The sequence below is a fragment of the Sus scrofa genome, chromosome 14 (genome assembly GCF_000003025.6).
Source record: "Sus scrofa isolate TJ Tabasco breed Duroc chromosome 14, Sscrofa11.1, whole genome shotgun sequence".
Lineage (NCBI taxonomy): Eukaryota > Metazoa > Chordata > Mammalia > Artiodactyla > Suidae > Sus > Sus scrofa.
In genome coordinates this window covers 28,748,258-28,763,385 of record NC_010456.5, presented here as the reverse complement: position 1 = coordinate 28,763,385, position 15,128 = coordinate 28,748,258, and the positions used below count along the sequence as shown (strand labels likewise).

General features: G+C 57.9%; 1 protein-coding gene across 1 annotated transcript in view; it reads right to left on the bottom strand.

Annotated features, from left to right (window-relative positions):
* NCOR2 (nuclear receptor corepressor 2) overlaps positions 1 to 15,128 on the bottom strand; it is a 176,631-nt gene that overhangs the window by 56,019 nt on the left and 105,484 nt on the right. Inside the window, 2 exon segments of the mRNA NM_001044576.1 lie at positions 399 to 541; positions 13,324 to 13,386. Of these exon segments, the coding sequence (NP_001038041.1) occupies positions 399 to 541; positions 13,324 to 13,386 (206 nt within the window).

Below are 15,128 nucleotides of genomic sequence, written 5' to 3'. Positions count from 1 at the left end.
GGCTGCTCCCTGACCTGTCCATTCTTCCCCAGGGGTGGCCCTAAGCTTGTGAGTTCAAACAGGGAGGGGGAGATGCCGACTTAGGGTTCATCTGCCTCTGGGTCTTCATTCCAAAGCGCTGACAGCCCTAAATCCCTGGTGAGTCAGCGCGGTTTCCTCCCTGCCCCAAGCAGGCACTAGAGGCTCAGAGGTGTCTGCCCCAGGAGTGCTGGGGTGGGAGTGGGGAGGCGGGAGGGTGGGCCTGTCCATGGCGGCACCCCCGCAGGGATGCTTCAGGCACAGATCACCCCCTGTAACCGTTAGGGAGACCCCTTCCTGGCTGGGGCTCTGGAGCTTCAGCCTCCTCCTGGGCCCACAGGTCTGGCTGGGGTGAGCAGGGCAGTGCAGGGGGAACTCACCATCTTCAGCTTATGCTGCTGCAGGATCTCATCCAGGTTCTGCCTCTTCTTGTAGTTGAAGTAGAAGTTCTTACATTGGGACACAGTCTTGGAGCCCACCATCCGGGCGATGGCCGACCAGTTCCGGCCGTGTTCCAGGAGACCTGCAGGGGAGAGGGCGGCAGGTGAGGGGCAGCCAAGGGGGCCTGTGCTCACAGCCTGGAGGGTCAACAGACCCTGGGCAGAAAGCAGCCCTGATCCCAGGCCTCAGGCTCCCTGCAGAGGTCCAAGGCTCCAAAAAGACAAACTGGGGGGAGGGGGGTGGCATCAAGAGGCACCGGAAGAGTGCGGCGGCCTGGCCTCCCCAGGCTGCATGGGAAAGGCCTAGGCTCCTGGAACCCGAGGGGCAGGAGGGTGCAGCCTTGGGTGCACCCCTGCCGAGGCCACTGTCAAGGGTCCCGGGGACTGAGGCCTGAGGTCTGGGGCACAGACCCCGCCCGGGGCCCCACTTCTCCTCCTCCCCTGGCTGTCGTGACCCAGCACTGACACTCACTCACAGCTGCAGACGAGGCCTCGGGAGACGGAACTGTTTTCCGGCCGCACCGGGCCAGGGAAAGGAAGGAACGTGTGAGCAGGGGTGGGAGGGTGGAGTCCAGGCCAGGAGCGGGTGAGCTGGGCCAGGAGATGCTGCCCCCAGGTTAACGGGGCACCCTCAGGGCCCAAAGTTCCCTGCCAAAACCTAAAGGCCCACCCTGGCCTCCAGGCAGATTCAGGGGCTGGGAATGGACTTGCCCCCTCCACCAAACCACAGCCCCTGCCCCCCCATCTCCACAAGCTTCTTTCACAGCCTCGAAGAATCCTTATGTGGAAAGACCCCCCCCACACACCCAGAAATTGGCAGACCCCATCCCAAACCCTCCTAAGTCAGAGAAAGTTCCCTCCATTCCCACAAACTCAAGTCAGAGCTGCACCTCCAACCTCTCTCCCATTTTCAATGCCATAAATCCCAGGCTCAGCACAAAGGCACCCCCCACATGCACCGGAAGCAGCCCAGAGTCAGCCCCTCTGCCCACAAAGCTTATACGCAGACACGCCTTGCACAGGCTGGCGCCTCTACATATTTACACCTTGCATCTCCCGCTGCGTGCCTTTGTGCAGCCAGGTCAGCCTGAGCAGGTAGGGCCTGCCCCTTCCTGACGGCCGCTGGAGGGACGGACAGGAGGCTCACGCCTCCCAGGGGCTGTGGGGCAGGCCTGGGCCCCCAGAGGGCAGCAGGCACGAAGCCTGAGTCACATTGCTGGGAACACAGCGGCCTCTGAGCCCCAGAGCTAGACTTGTAAGGACGACAGAAAGATTTCCCATAACGAAGTTTGAAGCTGTTTGCCTTGAATCAAATCAAGCTGCAAGCAGGGAGGGTTACGACTGATGTTTTGCAGGGGTGCGGGAGCCTGAGGGGCTGACAGTCTGTGTGTTGGTATTTTCTGGTTTCCATTCATTCATCCATCCACCCACCTATCCATCCACCCACCTATCCACCCACCCATCCGTCCATTCAAACGTGCCGACGGCTTGCTATGTACAAGGCTCTAATAGTCATAAAACAGCAGCAAAAACAACATCAACAAACCACCACGTCACATGGCTAAGCAACCTGGAGTTTGCAAAGCCTTTTAAAGATCAGGTTCCCTCTCATCCTTGCTGTCCAGGCCATGGCTGTTTTCCCATCCCTAGGACGGGGGAAACCAAGGCTCAAGGGATCACAGCAACTCTCAAGCTTGTAGGATGGGCCAGGGGCCCAAGTGGACATCAGAACCCAAGTTTTCTGCTCTCCCGCCTCTGGACCCAGCGGGGTGGGGGTGGTGCTGGACTGACAGGCCACCTGCTCCCCCGTGAAGGCCATGGGGCCACGTGGCTCCTCGGCAGCTCCTCAGGGTTCCTCAAGGACAGGCACAGAGGGGAGGGCCGGGGCGTGGGATCAAGTGTAACCCAGCCCCCTGACCTTTCCTTCTGCCCGCGCCAGCAGCAGCTGCCACTTCCACAGAACCTGGCGGAGGACGACGGGGACGCGTTTATTTATATTTCCCCAGCCGGGGCCAAGAGAACCCAGGCAAACACGTCGGCCGGAACCCCGGTAGGGAGAGGGCGGGTCTCCCATCTGGGCCTGCTGGGGGGTGTGGGGTGAGGGGAACGAGGGCCCAGGGGGTGGCAGGACCCCCCCCACAGGTTGACATTTACAACTCAACACATAAATAAAGAAGCGGCTTAGAGTTGGCTTCGGGCGGGGGGGGGGGGTTTAGGGTCCTAATTAACCTCACTCCTGGAGCAGGAGCTTGGCAGGGGGGGTCACCCAGCTCTCCCCCGAAACTACTGGTGAAGGAACACTGGACTGAGTGGTCCAGAAGCCTTGGCCAGAACTGCTGTGGGGTCTCCACCACCCCCTCTGCTCTGGGGCCTCAGTTTCTTTAACTGCTGTGTGAAGGACTAGGGTGAGTGTCCTAATATTACTGGCCAGGGTCCCTGCGATGGGGGTGGAGAGTTTTCCTTCTGGTTCTGGTTCTGGGAACCCCAGACTGAGGATGCCGGGCTCAGGGTGGTGCTCTATAGGTCCCACCAAGCCTTGGAGACCACCGGGACTAGACGCAGCTGAAAGCCCCCCCCACCCTGTCTACCTGGAGAGAGCACCTCTAAGCATGTGCCAGCCAAGACCCCCAAGACCTGCCTGCCCCAAACACAGACCCAAGCACTTCCCTCCTTCCTGAAAAGACCCAGCCCCACAGCCAGAGGCAGGGGAAGGGGCGCCAAGAGAAAGACGGTGAGATCTCACGGGTTAGAACTCCCAAGTCGCCGGCCCTGGGGGGGGTCCCTGTCACCGTGGCACAAAGCACCCCCCTCATCCCCTCCCCGGAGCCACTCACTCACATCCTCTCATCTGCGTCTCCCCCTCGGCCAAGTTTTCCGGAAACATACGGCTTGGAGGATGCTCCAGGGATCGGAGCTGGGAGCAGCGGGCTGGGAGGCGGGAGGCTGGGCGGCCGTGGTGCCGGCTCCGCAAGGCTTCTGGCTGGCGTCTGCTGGCGGCTCAGCTCTGCCTCACATCCTTCTCGTCCAACGCGCGAGGGAGGGGGGAAGAGGGAGGGGCCGGGCGGTGGGAGGGCGGCAGGCGGAGGCTGGCTCCGGGAAGGGCGGGGAAGCAGCTCCGTGCTGCGCGCCGTGGTGGCCCAGGGCTCCTCCGGCGCTGCCACCCCTGAGCCGTGCCCCCCGCAGCTGCAGGCGTGCGAGGTGCCCTTCGCCGATGGGGGCGGGTGGCGAGAAGCTGTCGGCTGTGTGCTCGGTGCCCTGTGCCAGGCGTCACCAGGAAGCACAGCGTCCTCGCCTCCTTAGGGCACCAATGTGCCCAATACCGGTGCTCAGTCCCCAGACCCCTGACACCTCCCTACTCTGAGGACAGAGTCCAAAGACCCCAGCCTGTCAGGTAGCAGTGCCTGGGCAGCCTCACAGAGAGCCTGGGATCGGCTGATCTTCCTGCTGCCTGACCCAGCGAGGCGCGTCAGGGCTGAATGTGACCTCCAGACGGAGGCTCGCAGGAGCAGGCGGGGCGGGGGAGTGTGGCAGAAGCCCAGGTTCAGAAGGGGCGGGCCAAATTGGCACAGGCTCTCCCCCCCTCCCTCTCTCCCCATCCGTGGCGGTGGCGGCGTCAGCAGCGGTAAGAACAGATGAGGGTTCAGAAAAACAGAGCTTCTCCACCCCAGCAGACAGGAGCAAACAGCTTCTTCCGCTGTCATTCCCCAGTGCTGGTTCCACCTGTGGTCTGCCCCCAACCCGGCCTGATGCTGCCAAGGTGACCAGGCCCTCGAGATGGGGGACTCTATTTGAGGAGCCTCTTCTAAGTGCAAATGAGACCTCCAATCACTGAGGGTGGGAGGAGGGTTTGGAGTTGCTAGAGGGCTGGCTCTCTAGGGCGTCCTCTTTCCTTCCTCACTGAGACACCCGTGACAGCCAGGTCAGCCTGCGTCCCATACAAACACCTGCTATGGACGCCCCAGGCAGCTCCCAGGAGGTTGAAAGTTAACTGGGTTGAACTTTGGATCGAGATCCAGGTCACGACCGATTTCTCCAACTCTGGGGTCATTGACCTGCTTGTCCCTTTGGCCCTCAGCCTTTCCATCCTGCTCACAAAACCCAAGGAACAATAGGCCACAGGTCTCTGAAGCACTCCTGTTCCCGCTCGCCCCCTCCCCGTCGCACATCCTACCCCCAGCCCTCATCCTGGGTTCCGGGCATACCACCAGGGGAGGGCCACACATTCCAACCGTGTGGGGGACCTGGGACGTGCTGCCCACGATCCGTTCTCCTCAAGGGAGGCCAGGTGAGCTTTTAAGGATACCCATCCCATCATGTCACTCCTCTGCTCAGATCTTACAATGATGACCCAAAGCTCTGCAAATAACATCCAAAGACCTCCTCACGGTGCATGAGGGCCAGTCCTGCCCGCTTCGAGCCTGCTCCCTCCTTCTCCTCTTGCTCACTCACTCCAGCCACCAGAACCTCTTCTGCCCAGCCATCGACACTTGGCCTGCCTGGCCGCTTTTTCACAGGTCTTTAGTTCTCAGCTTCAAGTGACTCCCCACAGCAGCCTTCCTTGACCAACCATTCTCTCCAAAGCCATCCTCCCAAGACACCCTGCCGTCAGGGGGTCTTACTGGCAGCTGAAATCAGCTTCTTGTCTCCACTGCTCATTGACAGCTGTGTCTCTGCACCCAAAACTGCTAGGTGTGCAGGAGGCACTTGGCAAATGAACAGAGCTCCAGACACCCTGGGCATCCAGGCCTGGGGGTCCACTGGGCATGTCCCCCAGGCATCTCTGCTGCCCCTCTGCAGCTCCCAAAGAGAGGAGGAGGGTGAGCGTTTATGCCTGCAGGGGGTCCTGGGACACCCCCGCCCCCCGAAAGAAGAGACAGGAGGAGGGCGTGCCCCCTGGCACACCAGGGGCACGCCCATGCACATGCTATGCTGGCGCCCCAGACAGCACATTCTGCTTATACTCCCTGTGGTCCGGATTCCCTGACCCCACTTCTAATTTCTAAGGAAGGAGTTTCGTTCTGAAGTGTCAGGAGGCAGGAACTAGGAAGTGAAATTGACCAAGACAGGAAGTCAAGCCAGGAGGTGTGAGTCATGGACTTGGAGTGTGGAATGAGGCGAAAGAGTGTGTGTGTGTTGGGGGAGGTGGGTGGCCACAGAGGTAGCGGTGAGAGGGCTTCTCTGGGTGGTGGTTTTGGGGGCTCAGCCTGGCCACGCTGACTGCTCTGGTCACCTCGGCAGGGAGCTTCCTGTGCACTGTCTGGAGGTCTGGGACAGACCGTTCTCTCGGATGACTCAGCCCCTCTCAGCTCTAATACACTGGCCCCCAGAAAGGCCTCATCCTTGTCACATCCCTCCGTAAGCTGCTACCACCCTCTCAGGGTCCCTCATGCAGGCAGCTCTCGCACTGGGGTCTGAAAACCTGCCCACATGCACCCCACCATGGTCGAGTGCTGATAACCTGGAGGGAGGAGAAGTCTTTTCAGCACCTGCGGGCACCACAGAGCCATCTATCTGCATCCTCTGGAAACCAGCTGCTCCCTCTAGAAACCAGCATCTGCGCCCCCCTCCAAGAAACACTGGCTCCCCACCACCCCAGCCAGCCCCGTCCAACCCTGAAGTTTTCTGTTCCCTCCATGAATAAGCACAGGCTGCCAGCAGGAGGGGCATTTTCATGCCCCTCCCATCAACTGCCATTTTCCAAGAGAAACTCCAGTTTGCAAAACAAGATTTTCTGCCTAAAACACTATCAAAGGAGAAGGGAGAAAAATCCAGCAGACTCAATCCTGAGTCATACCACTTCCTTATTTTGGAAACTCCAAGCCCTGGGCTGGTCTGACATGAACTCAGCCCCTGGCTGGCAACCCTGCCAGGATCCACTGTGTACCTGAGCTTCCCAAGGTCCTGCCAGTTCCCGAGGGGATGCGGCTAGACAAATTCACAGCTGAACTTGGACTTACCTGCCTTTGCTTTCCGTCTACTCTTTGCAAAAGAAGCCTCAGTGCCTAGACTAGCCTCAGCTTCAGCTTTTCTATCTGCAAATTGTAGGAACAATGAGATCTCCCAGTACACGATCAAATACACACCCATTAAGATGGGAAAAAAATCACCTGTGTGTGACCTGACACCCTACCACTTTGGGAAAATATAGCGTTATGCGTTCCATGCAAGTTTTCCCAGAGAGCATAGCCAACTGGTTTGTTCCTTGGGCCAATTGGCTCTGCATTATTTGCTGTGCAAGCCCCAGCTCTCCACTCAGCCCCCTGGGTCTCTGTTTTCTCATCTGCAAAGCAGAAGGTGTGTGTGTGTTTGCAAATTCGGAGGACTCGCCTCAAGGGTCCCTTGGGAGGATTAGGTAAGATCATTCATGCAAAATGCTGGAACCAGCAAGCACTCGCCACGTAACAACAAGGCATCATCAGGACTGTGTAACCTGCCATGTGTCTCTTTCCCTAAGGAAGCACCAATGTGAACGCCCATGTGTGCATTTTTTTTTTTTTTTTTTTTTTTTGGCTGCACTCAAGGCATGTGGAAGTTCCCAGGCCAAGAATCGAACACGAGCCACAGCGGCAGCCCAAGCCACGGCAGTGACCATGCTGGGTCCTTAACCCTCTGCACCACCAGGGCACTCCTGGTAAGCATTTTGCTCCTGGGAGTGCAAATGGTCGGGAGATGCCTGACTTTATCTTCAAGGGTGCTGACAAAGAACAGAGGGCTCTGGTGCTGGCTGTCCCTCGAGTTCATGCAAAAACCCTCTCTTCCTTCTAAACCATCACAGCTGCCTGTTTCTCACATGCCAGAGCATCCAGGTCAGAGGGCTGCGCACCCAAGCGGTCTCTGCAGCCCGAGGCGGCGACAGCTCCCCACTGCTGCCAGCCCTGGGATGCAGCAGGGTCCCTTCTAACAACCGTTAGTGCCACCTTGCCCCTGTACATCAACTGTCCTCAGTTCCCCACACCAAGAGCTGGCCTCGTCTCCTGCTGACCCTCACTGACACCCATGCCCAGAAGTAGCCCAGCAGCCCAAACCCAGATGCGTTAGCTGCCAACCCTGTGCACCAACCATGGCACCACACTGCTCGTTATGAGCTCCAGTGTGTGTCCAGTTGCTCTTCTGTGGTCCCTGCAGTGAGGGCGGCAGGAGGCTTGGGTGATGGACATGTGGATGGGGAGGCCCTCGTTTCCAAACTCCGTGGCTGGGGACTCACATCTCCCCTCCCCGAGCCTTAGGCTCTTCATCCGTAAAAACTAATTAAACCAGCCAGTGTGAAAACAAGGTCTTCGGAGGTGCAAAGCAATCAATGGTTTCTCCCTTACTCCCCATGAAAGGAGGCAGGTCGTGCAGGCAGAGCTGGCCTGAAGTTACAAGGGGACAGCTCCCAGGTTCACCTGGGCTCCATTTGACCTGAGGGACTGTGCTTGGGGCCACCAGGGCCTGGCTCTGGCAGCGCTCTCTCGCCAGGGCTGCTCACTTGCCCCCTCCCTCCTCACCAGGCAGGCAGCTCAAGGCCACAGAGGGGCTGGCAGCATGGAGCTGGGCTAGTGCCTATTTCTGGTCTGGAATGGTGTGCTGGGGGCTTCTCCCCCAATCACAATGGCTGGTGCCCTGTCTACCAGAGAAGTGGGCTGGGAACCTGTAGGAGCAGCCAGCAGAGTCCTGGGCTTCCCATACGGCTTGGTCAAGACCACAAGCCAGACCAGGCTGACCTTTCCCAGGGAACCAGAGCCTCACCTCCCAGTCCAGTGCGGGGTCTGCCCCTCTTGCCCAGCATGGTGCAGGGCCCGTGGGTGGGCTGGCAGCCAGCTCCCTGGGGCTGCCCTGCACTGCTCAGTCCCCACTTGGTGTGAGCCCCAGGGCAGGCAGCTATGCACACGAGAAGGGTGGGTACCCACCTGCCTACCTGGAACTCTGCAGCTAACCTGTCCTCTGCAGCAATGGCCTTCTCCATGCTCTTAGAGTAATGGCCAAACTCTATCCCACAGCTGGTAAGGGCAGGGGCTGGCCTTCCCAATGGCCTCTCCATCCCTTGCCTCTCTTCCTCTTGCTCTCCGGGTTTTAACAGCTTACTTGACCACGTTGCCCCTGCCACAGGGCCTTTGCACATGCCACACCTTTATTGGGATGCCCTTCCCTCCCTCATTATCTGATTAATAGTAACCAGGCCCAATAACTCCCTCATTCAAACCTCACCCCAGCCCCATTCCCACTCTGTAACTAGAGTGCCTAGGTTCAAATCCCAGCTCCAACCCCTAACAGCTGTGTAACCTCTCTGAGTCTCAGTTTCGCCCTTTGGATAAAGAAACTAGTAATAGCATCTGCTTCATAAACTTGGTAGGGATGAAGTGGCTTAACACACACAACGCCTTTAGCACTAGCTGGCACCTGCAAGTACTAACAAGTACTTTGATGGTATTATTTTTTGTTTTCTTTTTTGCTTTTTAGGGCCACGCCTGCGGCATTTGGAGGTTCCCAGGTTAGGGTTGGATAGGAGCTGCAGCTGCCAGCCTATACCACAGCCACAGCAAGGTCAGATCTGAGCCACGTCAGATCCTACGCCACAGCTTGCGGCAACACTGGATCCTTAACCCACTGAGCGAGGCCAGGGATTGAACCTGCATCCTCATGGATACTAGTCAGGTTTATAACCTGCTAAGCCACAGTGGGAACTTCTGATGGTATTACTTAATATTTTGTGTTTCAGATGTCAGCCCAGGGGCCTTTCCCCCAGCTCTGTGAAACCACCTCCCAATGTCACTTGATAGCTGCAAGCAAGCCACTCACCTCCAGCCCACCTCCCTTCTGTGCAGGTGAGGGGCCAAGGTGTGGGCACTTGCCCAGCGTCACACACCCCTGAGGGGCACAGCCAGCTCTCAAACCCAGGAAGAAAGGCTCCAGAGTCTGTGTGCTAAACTGCAGGCCTGCCACATCTGTGCACCTACTGTTACGCCAGGGAAGGCACCAATGTGGCTCGTGCCCCGCTTTGGACATCCTGCAGCGAGGCACCCTAGCTTCGTTTTGGAGGACAAAGGGAGACAGGCCAAGAAAGCGATGGGCCAGGCCAAGGTCACGAGGCTAAGGAGCTGGTTACCACTACAAACAGCGGCAGCGATCGCCGTGTGTCTTAGACCCTCCTAATAAGCACATCTGTTTTCTTTCACCAAAATCCCCCAAAGGTGGTTGTAAGGGATTAAAGAGTGTTCCCCCATCACCACCCAGATTTCACGTCCATCCACCTGTAACCTGCAAATGTGACCTTATTTGGAAAAAGTCTTTATAGATGTGATCAAGTTAAGATGAGGTCATACCGGATTAGGGTGGGTCCTTATAAGAAGAGGAAAATTTGGACAGAGCCACACAGAGGGAAGACAGCCATGTGGAGAAGAAGGCAGAGGTTGGAATGTCTAGGAGCCCAGGAACGCTGACGACTGCCAGCAACACCAGAGGCTGGGGGGGAGGGGGGCAGGCAGGAGCCTCCCCTGGAGACTTCGGAAGGAGCAGAGCCCTGCTGACACCTTGATTTCAGACACATGGACTCCAGAACAGGGAGCATACATTTCTGTTGTTCTTTTTTCTTTTTCTTTCTTTTTTCTTTTGCTTTTTAGGGCAGCACATGCAGCATATGGAAGTTCCCAGGCTAGGGGTCAAATCAGAGCAGCAGCTAGAGCCTGCGCCACAGCCACAGCAACACCAGATCCAAGCCACGACTGTGACCTACACCACAGCTCTCAGCAACGCCAGATCCTTAACCCACTGAGCGACGCCAGGGATCGAACCACATCCTCATGGATATTAGCCGGATTTGTTACCGCTAGGCCGCAATGGGAAACTCCTATTTCTGTTGTTCTTAAGCCAACCAAGTTTGCACTTGGTTACAGCAGCCCCAGGAAACTAATATTGTGGGCGATACTCTAGTTCCCATTGTGCAGATGAGGAAATTGAAGCACAGAGAGGTTGACTGGCTTGCCTGGGGTCACAGAGCTAAAAGGTCCAGAGGCTGAGGTCCAGCTTCTCTCTGGGGATGGGAGACCCTCTGCAGCTCATCCTTTAGGGCATGCTATTGGAAGTCCTTCAGGATGCCTGGGGCAGGCTCAGAGGTCCCAAGGCCCTGGGGATACCCGGCCGCTCCCGTCAGGGGCTCCATGAGAGAGGGACCAGGGCCTGCACATCTCTGGGTACCCCTGTCCTGTACATGGTGAGGCACTGCATCAAGGACAATGAAAACCGAGAGGATGGCTGGATGCCATCCGCCTCGGGCACAGCTGGTTCTTGGGTACTTTCTGAGTTTCCAAGGGCTGGGGGCACTGGAACATTCCTAGCCTTCCCACCCCTGCCCGCTGTGGAGATGGGAGTCTCTGGGAGCTGCCAGCACCTGCCTCCCCGCCCCGACCTCCTCCCGCCGCCTGGAACGCACAGCCATTAGCAGCCACCCTGAGCGGTAATTGTCCAGATTGCTGTAATTCACGGCGGACGAGCACGCTGGCGCTCATCACATTATCACAAATGTCACTGAGCAGGGCCTTGGTGCTCACCATTCCCAGGGGCCTCATGCACTGCCGTCTCCGTGGGCAGGACTCAGGATGAGCTCACTACTGCTGCTGAGGACCCAACCTTGAGACGGTGGGGTGCGCTCCCGTCGCACCGGTGACTCATCCTCCCAGCCCCTGGGTCTGCCCTTCCGAAAGGGAGAGAGAGGGCAGCCTGTGACTCAGCCAGCTCCCGGTTCCCAGGCAACAGGGAAGGAGCTGGTGACGGGGCTGCCATGACGACAGGGGACGCAGCACAGGCTGGCAGTCCCGGGGCAGGCGTGTGGAGCCCCTCACTCCGCTGGTGGGTGGGTCCCTGGGCAATAACACCGCCCATGGCTGAGATCCCAGAGTCTCACATGTGGTTAAAAAAAAACCCAAAAAACATGCAATTCTACACAGATGTTTGCAGCAGCATCATTCACAACAGCTGAGAGGTGGAAACAACCTCAGTGCCCATTAACCACTGGATAAACAGAGTGTGGTACGTTCACATAGTGGAATATGACTTAGTCATAAAAAGGAATGGAGCACTGACACAGGCTACAGCAGGGAGGCACCTGGACAGAATGATGCTGAGAGCAGCCAGACACCCAAGGGCAGACGCATGATCTAATTCACACAAAAGTCCCAAAACGGCAGAACCATAGAGACGGAAAGCAGACTGGTGGGTGCCAGAGGTTGGCAGGGCTTGGGGAAATGAGAGTGACTGCTAATGGGTATGGGGTTTCCGTTCGGGGTGGTGAAAAGCTCTGGGACTAGACAGTGGTGATGGTTGTACAACACTGTGAACGCAATTAATGCCACTGAATTGTACACTTGAAAATGGTTAAAATGGTAGATTTCGTGTTTTGTGTGTTTGGTAATCACCAAAATTAAAGGGAGGAAAAAAACAATCACACAATTTCAATAAAGCCTCTTTTGCATCCCCGGGCGAAATCTGTACCAGAAACCACAAAGTGGACACAGAAAACAGAAGAAAGGACGACAGGGCCCCTTAGGGGGCTAACAGCAGCCCCTGTACCCACAGGCCCCATCAACGCCCCTCTGACCGCTGAGAACAGGCCCTCAGCTGCCAGAAGCAAGCAGCTCCTCCCCTTGTGGAGGATGCTAAGGGTCCAGCAGGGTCCTTCCTCCAGGCCCACCTCGCCCAATGGCTGGGAGCTTGGAGGAAAGAGGTTGGGAGATTCCGAGGGGCAGGGTGTCCAGACAGGGGCCCCGAGGGAAGGGCCAGGTCTCAGGTGGGGGCCCTGATCCAGTCTGCGGCTGCTCCTGCTCAGACGCTCAGGCCCCTCCTGGGGTGGAGGGTGGGGGCAGGGCAGGCAGCCCCTGGTCCAGGGTCTCAGCCTCCAGGCCCCACTGTCCCCATGCACCTGGGTCCTTCATTAAAAAGGCCTTTTGTTCTCTCCGAGTTACAACCTGGAGCTCTGGACACAAAGAAGCTGCACGTCAGCAGTGGGGCCTCAGCAGGACCTTGGGGACAAGAGCCAGGAGGCCACCAGCTCTAGGACTTGGGCCACCCTCAGCCTCTGCTCCTCCCTGTCTTGTCCACGAGACGGCCAGAAGCAAGCCACCTCTCAGGGCTGGGGTCCAGATCAATGAAAGCCATCAGGCCAAATGGGCTCGGATGCCAGCCACTCCATCCCGAGCCTGTCGGTGCTGAGCTGGCCTGACGGCCCCTGCCCTGGGCATAGGCGAGGGAGGGGCGGCTGGAGCATCTCCCAGAGATGGAAGTGGGGGACAAACACAGACACAGCCCCAGTGGTGCCAGGCCCATCCTCAGCACCCCAGTGCCTGTTATCTCTGGTTCCTCTCGGCCAGCTTGCACACCCCTCCCATTTCACAGATGGGGAAACCGAGGCCCAGAGACAGGTCACTGAGTAGGGCGGTCAAGGGCCCAGCCCTTCTGGCTCCAATGAACAACAAATGTGCTAGAGGCATCTACGGAGAATGTGGGGTCATCACCACAGCACAGGGCCACCGGCCACCAGCCACCAGCCACCCCCGGGTAGATGGTGCAGCTGAGGGGGGACAAGGGGATACCGTGAACCCACCAGCAGGCTCTGCACCTTCCCACAAAGCACCCAAGTGTGCCACGGCCACTTCGTCTACGGGGCTACCATGTGCTGACCCCAGAGGTCACGGAAGCTGTCCACTGACAACACTGCCACACAGACCCGTTTTCTGGAGGACAAAACTGAGGTTCCAAGGAGACTCGGCAAATGCGCAGAGCCCACCCCCGCAGACACACCACAGCCCCCGTTCAAGGACACGCGTGTCAACCTTCTCCCCCTACACGAGCGGCAGGACCCAGAGGGCGATCAGAACAGCCAGAAACCCCTCACCTTTCTTGGCTGTTTCCATCTCTTCCTCGGTCCAGCGAGAACTCTCGTTCATCTCCATGGAGGCTGAAAAGGGAGACAGGGACGTGTTGGCGGCAGCCCGGAGTGACGCGTTTTCTCTGCCTCCGGGGACACCTGCTGGGCTGGGGGTGTGCAGTCGCCCCATTTTACAGATGGGGAAACCAAGGCAGCCCAGGGCCTGGACTGTCAGCTGCCTCTGCAGGCACTTGGCTGGGACGGGGGTGGCCCCCTGGGAGCGTGGTGACCACATGAGGGCAGAAGAAAACGACAAGCAACGTGAGCTTTGGCAGAACCTCATCTGAATGTGGACTCACTGGGACCAGATGCTCCTTTGTCACAGGGACAGTCCCAGGCATTGCAGCCTTCTTGGCCTCTGCCCACCAGGTGCCAGGAGGCACCCCCACTCCATCTGGGACAATGACAAATGTTCCCAGACATGGCCACCTGCCCCTTGCTCTATAGTGAATACCATACTCTGGCCCCCACCCCATTCAGTGCAGGTGTGAGGCTGCTCATGCTCTGGAGAAGGGGCACTGCTGCCTTGGAGTCAGGGGGAGTTAGCTACGTGTCTGCTGTGGCTGTTTTGTTGTTGTCGTTTTAATTTTTTACTTTTTGCTTTTCAGGGCCACATCTGTGGCATATGGAGGTTCCCAGGCTAGGGGTCAAATCGGAACTACAGCTGCCAGCCTACACCACAGCCACAGCCACAGCAACACCATACCTGAGCCTCATCTTCAACCTACACCACAGCTCACGGCAACACTGGATCCCCAACCCACTGAGCGAGGCCAGGGATGGAACCCACATCCTCATGGATACTAGTCGGGTTCATTACTGTTGAGCCACAACGGGAACTCCATTTTTTAAAAATTTTTAAAAGTTTTACTGAAGCATAGTTGATTTACATGACTGTTGCTGTGGCTGCTTTTGAGCTTCTTCTCTGAGTTTCCCTACGTGTGAGCCCAGGAGAGCCAAGTCATATAAGATGTTGTGTGGTGGGGGGGGCACGGTGAGCATGAGAGATGGCAGCTTCAGGGACTCAGTCCCTGGAACAGTGCCAGGCACAGAGCATGCGCTTGGTAAAGGCCACTGACCATGGGAGGAGAGCTCTGGCAGGCAGGAGGGAGTGTGAGGAGCAGCTCAGGAGGGGGAGAAGGCCCCCATCCTCACTTTCCCTCCCTCTCACAGGAGCCGCAGAGGAAAGCTATGGAAGTCTGAGCCAAGGAGGCGGGGCGGGGGGCGGGGGGAGAATGCCCATCAGAGGGTCCGGGGTTGTGTTTTTCACCCCACTATCTAACCCCAATGTTGGCATGGGGTCCAGAAGAACTTTCCCAGAAGTCAAGTGCACCAGCGTACTTCTGAAAGGAACCCTCCTGCCCTGCGCCTCTAGGCACGCTGGCACCAAGGGGCAGCCAGCAAAAGCCTACAGGAGCCACACAGGGTTTGTGGCCAACCGGCTGGGTTTGAATCCCAACTGGCTCCGTGACTGTAGGGAGGCTAAGTCCCTTCTCAAAGTCTCAAACAGCCCATCTGTGAAATGAATACAATGCTCTCCCGCAGCAAGAAGGGCCAGGTACCCAGAACAAAGCTGGGTGTGGGGGAGGGGCACGAAACGTCACCTCCATCAATTCCCACCCAGGGAAGGCATCCAGGTGGCTGGGGCCTCAGCAGGAGCACCTAGGACCCGGGTGGGGGTTCCTGTGGACACAGGAGGGCAGGCCCCAAACAGCCAAAATAGTAGACGACACACACACCAGCTGCCCCCCTGTGGCCGAACTTGGGAAATG